The sequence below is a fragment of the Salvia hispanica genome, chromosome 6 (genome assembly GCF_023119035.1).
Source record: "Salvia hispanica cultivar TCC Black 2014 chromosome 6, UniMelb_Shisp_WGS_1.0, whole genome shotgun sequence".
NCBI lineage: Eukaryota > Viridiplantae > Streptophyta > Magnoliopsida > Lamiales > Lamiaceae > Salvia > Salvia hispanica.
The window spans coordinates 32,037,082-32,041,136 of record NC_062970.1 but is presented as its reverse complement, the minus strand read 5'-3'; the positions used below and the strand labels follow the sequence as shown (position 1 = coordinate 32,041,136).

At 33.0% G+C, this 4,055-nt stretch overlaps 1 protein-coding gene across 1 annotated transcript; it reads right to left on the bottom strand.

The window, feature by feature from the left end:
• Positions 1-379: 379 nt before the first annotated feature.
• Positions 380-1,363, bottom strand: LOC125192840 (lectin CPL-like). Its single transcript, XM_048090499.1, has one exon. It carries the CDS (start codon positions 1,303-1,305, stop codon positions 514-516), a length of 792 nt encoding a protein of 263 aa, XP_047946456.1. The 5' UTR covers positions 1,306-1,363; the 3' UTR covers positions 380-513.
• Positions 1,364-4,055: the final 2,692 nt, after the last annotated feature.

Sequence of the window (4,055 nt, the reverse complement as noted above, 5' to 3'; positions counted from 1 at the left end):
TAATAATTGCCGACAATCTATATCACCAGAAATGCGGACTTCAGCCAGTTCCTTTCTCCGATTGAGCACATATCCATACAGGATTATCAATCACTAATTGAGTATCTCACTGTTGGTAAATCCGCTTTTTGCAGTGACTAATGTACCATGCACAAAATTAATATAGTAACGAATATTTGAAGGATAAAAGAGTTCTGTAGGTTCAACGTTAATTAATTAAGTACTAAAACAAATTAGCGCTGTTAGTATTCCATGGAGTATATATTACTTTTGAAGCAAAACTAAACGCAGCCGCTTAGAGGTGGTATTAGTGTCGCAACTATTTTATAGTAAGAAAAAGTCGAATCAATGCATATTTAATTTAAGAGGAATTTGTGACTGAAAAACACAAACTAATTCCATTCCCAATTCCCATCGAAGTGAAACATAAACATAATAATACAGCATGGTCATGAATAGCCTTATTTTTGGACTTATAAACGTCCTTATTTAGCTCACACACACAAAGTACAATCACACATATTGGCGAATGTGGGCATCGCTGTTGGCACCGGTATGCACGAGAGTGGAAGTGTAATACCACGATATGACGTCGAAAACAGCGACTGCGCCTCCTGTGCTGGCGGAGAGTCCGACTTGAACCTGCTGAGGAAGATAGGTGCTCAAGTCGTATACATAGCTCACCACAAAAGTTTGTGAGGCTGCCGTGACTTGAACGGTGATCAATTTGGAAGATTGCTGGTAGTTGATGCGAGCAGTCACCTCCTGCCCAAGAATTGCGTTGCCGACGTTGCTTGTATTTTTTGAAATATTATCATTAATGTCAATACCAACATGACGGTAATTTGGATCATTAGTGTTGATGTAGGTGTCGAATTCCACTGCGAACACGGCTGGATTTTGCGGACTAAAGATTCCAAAGGAGCCGCCAGCGGATCCGATTGGAGAGCCAACTGGCTGGATGAAGAAGGTGATGCCATCGCCTGGGTTTGAATCAACGGTGTTGATGATGAATTTAACGGTGGTTTCGAGGTCGACCTGCGCTCCGGCTTCCCAAAATGTGATCGGGTTGGAATACACGGCTCGGCCAATGCGGCCATTTAATGGGTTGCCTGAGCTGTCGGTGTTGATCAAGCGGAGGTAGGTGGAGTCGGATGGGAAGTGGGCGTCGCCTTGGTAGAGTAGGTCCGTCGGCTGCTGCCCGTAGAAATCATATTGGAAGGAGGTCGTCTGCGACCACGCCGTGTTGGCAGTGGCAAGGAGCAAGGCTAGAAGTGGAATTAGGGTTTGAAGAAGCTTTGCCATGGTTTGATTAGGTTGATGTATTTTGTTTTTTGCTTTGGATTTGGTGGATCCTTGTGGCTTCTTGAGCTTGTATTTATAGTACTCTACTGCTAAGTCGTACTCCTATACTGTACTATGTTTTATAAAAAATTACAACTACTACTCCTCACACTTTGTACTTAAGCATCTAATCCAAGGTACTATTCCCTCCATTCCATAATAATAGAGTCATTTAACCATTTTGGTACGTTCCATAGTAATAGAGTCATTTCTTTTTTTAGTAAAAGTCAACACATCTTTCCACACATACTTCACTCTTTCTTATTTTATTCTCTTCATCTCTCTACCTTTTTCATTTTCCACTTTATTCTTCATTTACTTTACTCACCTAATATTACAATTTTTTTTAATCTCCGCGCGTGCCGAAAAGATACGCCTCCATTACTATGGAACGGATGGAGTATTAATTATACATTTCATTACATTATGTCCTATATATTCATTTAAATAGTATAAGGAAAATGTAACGTAACATTGCTATACACATGTAGTATCATTATAAACTTCAATTACAATTTCAATCCAAAATAGAATTTCGACCAAACTAAACGCTAGTTTTCCCTAGAACAATAATACTATCCAAAATAAATTCTAAAATATTGTAACAAAATAGGAGTAGTAAAACAATGTTATTCTTAGACTGCATATGATAGTACAACGAATCTACGAATCATTATATTAATACTTTTTGTTTAACTTATTTCAATAGGTCCTTTTATTAATTTACTTTTATTAGGTCGTCACCAATTCATAAATTCATTTTATTTCGTTAAGTCCTTTTACAATTTTTTGCTTTATTAGTTCCTTTTACTAGTTCCTTATACGCTTTTAATCTAAGAAAGCCCATAATTTAAATTATACTGATGCATACATTTTTAATGATGAAAATGTCAATTGTGGTTAACGAAGTCTGTTGCAATAATTTAACGACTCTCACTCAAGTGAAAATGCAATGTATATAATTTTGAAAAAATGTGTATTTTCTACATATATAAGTATACACAATGCAACTGTTAATTGAACAATTTTATCTATATATGTAGTGGGATGTTCGTATATAAGATTCGAATACATTATCTACTTATATTATGTAGTAGTAGTAATATTTATTCTAATAAACGGACAGGTGTGCAGCCAGCAAATTGGAGTCCCTTTGTTAAATAAATACTTTTGTTATTTTACTATAATAGTATAATGTGATAATTAAATGAATATTATTTATACAAATATAATGTACAGCCCACCAAATTGGACTCCCTTTGTCATGTATAGAACCAATTTTTACTTTGTAACATCAGTTGGTTAATATAAAAAAGCATTCCACGAGATATGCGAATCCAAGGCAGCCATTTTCATGCATGTCAATTTTAATTGCTTTAATTTATTCAATTGTCATGAATTCCCAACTCATCCATCTATGCAAATTCATGGGCGGATCTAGATATCTAGTGCATTGGCAAAGGGGCAAAAGTGCCTTCTCTCAAATTTCTCGCTCACACACATTGTAGATTGTACTCAAGCATCAAACACAACTAATATTTACGATAATTCATTGCATTATCTCCTAAATATTCATTTAAATAGTGCAAGTAAAATAAACATTGACATACATGTCATAAAGAATCTCGTGTTTTTCATGATAAATTTGTGTAGTACTCCCCATTAAATTTCCATTTAAAATTTCATTTGACTTGACACGGGTTTTAAAAAATTGTGTCTTTATAAAAAAAAAGTAAAGGATAAAGCTAGTGGAATTTGCATATGTGATACCAATTTTTAGAAGTATTAGATTTATAATGGGTTGTAAGTATAAAAGTTAGTAGAATATGTGATCCACATACTAAAAGTGGAATAAAGCAAATAGTTATAAAAATAGTAGACAACCCAAAATGTAAAAATGAAAGGAAGACAAGGGGAGTACCATAAGCTTCAATCGATTGCAATTTCCACCCAGAATGGAAATTCGACCAAAGTAAACTCTAGTTTTCCCATACAAAAATTCTACAAAAATAAATTCTAAAGTATAATAGAACAGTTTTATTCATTAACTATGTATATAATGATACAACTAGATGTTTAGTAATTAAGTGAAGTGAGAATCAAATAAAAAAAAAATAAGAGTAAAAAGCAGAAGAAGGAATAAAATAGATAATTAAAAATTAAATAAAATAGGAAAGAGATTAAAATATAAGAATTTATGTATGTTGATTTTTTTAAATATCTTAACCATAATGAAACAACTAAAAATAGATTACAAACTCAATTTTTGTGGGACGGTTGGGTGAAGTATTACTTATCAGCCTAGCTAATCCCTGCAGTAGACCTTCACTATATACAAGTGGTCGTCATTCTAAATGAATATGGACAATTATAAATAGAATTATTTTTATTTATAAAAAGTGGTATTTGTTGTCTTTTGAAATTATTTTATTTAAGTAAAAGAAATTGTTCGTGTGAATAATATTTACTGTAATTCAAAGGCTTGATATGTTTATATACATAGAAGCAAATCATTCTTAGATACCACGGGTCAATATTAGTTTGTTTTAAGATCATTTAAAAATGAATAACTTAAAATGATCTATAAATAACGTATGAATTTTCAAATCAAGATTTCATAAGATGATTTAAAATTTAACTAATAATGACATTCGTTGTTATCTAATAATGATAGTTTTGACTTTTGCGTTCGGCAATCAGATGCATAAATT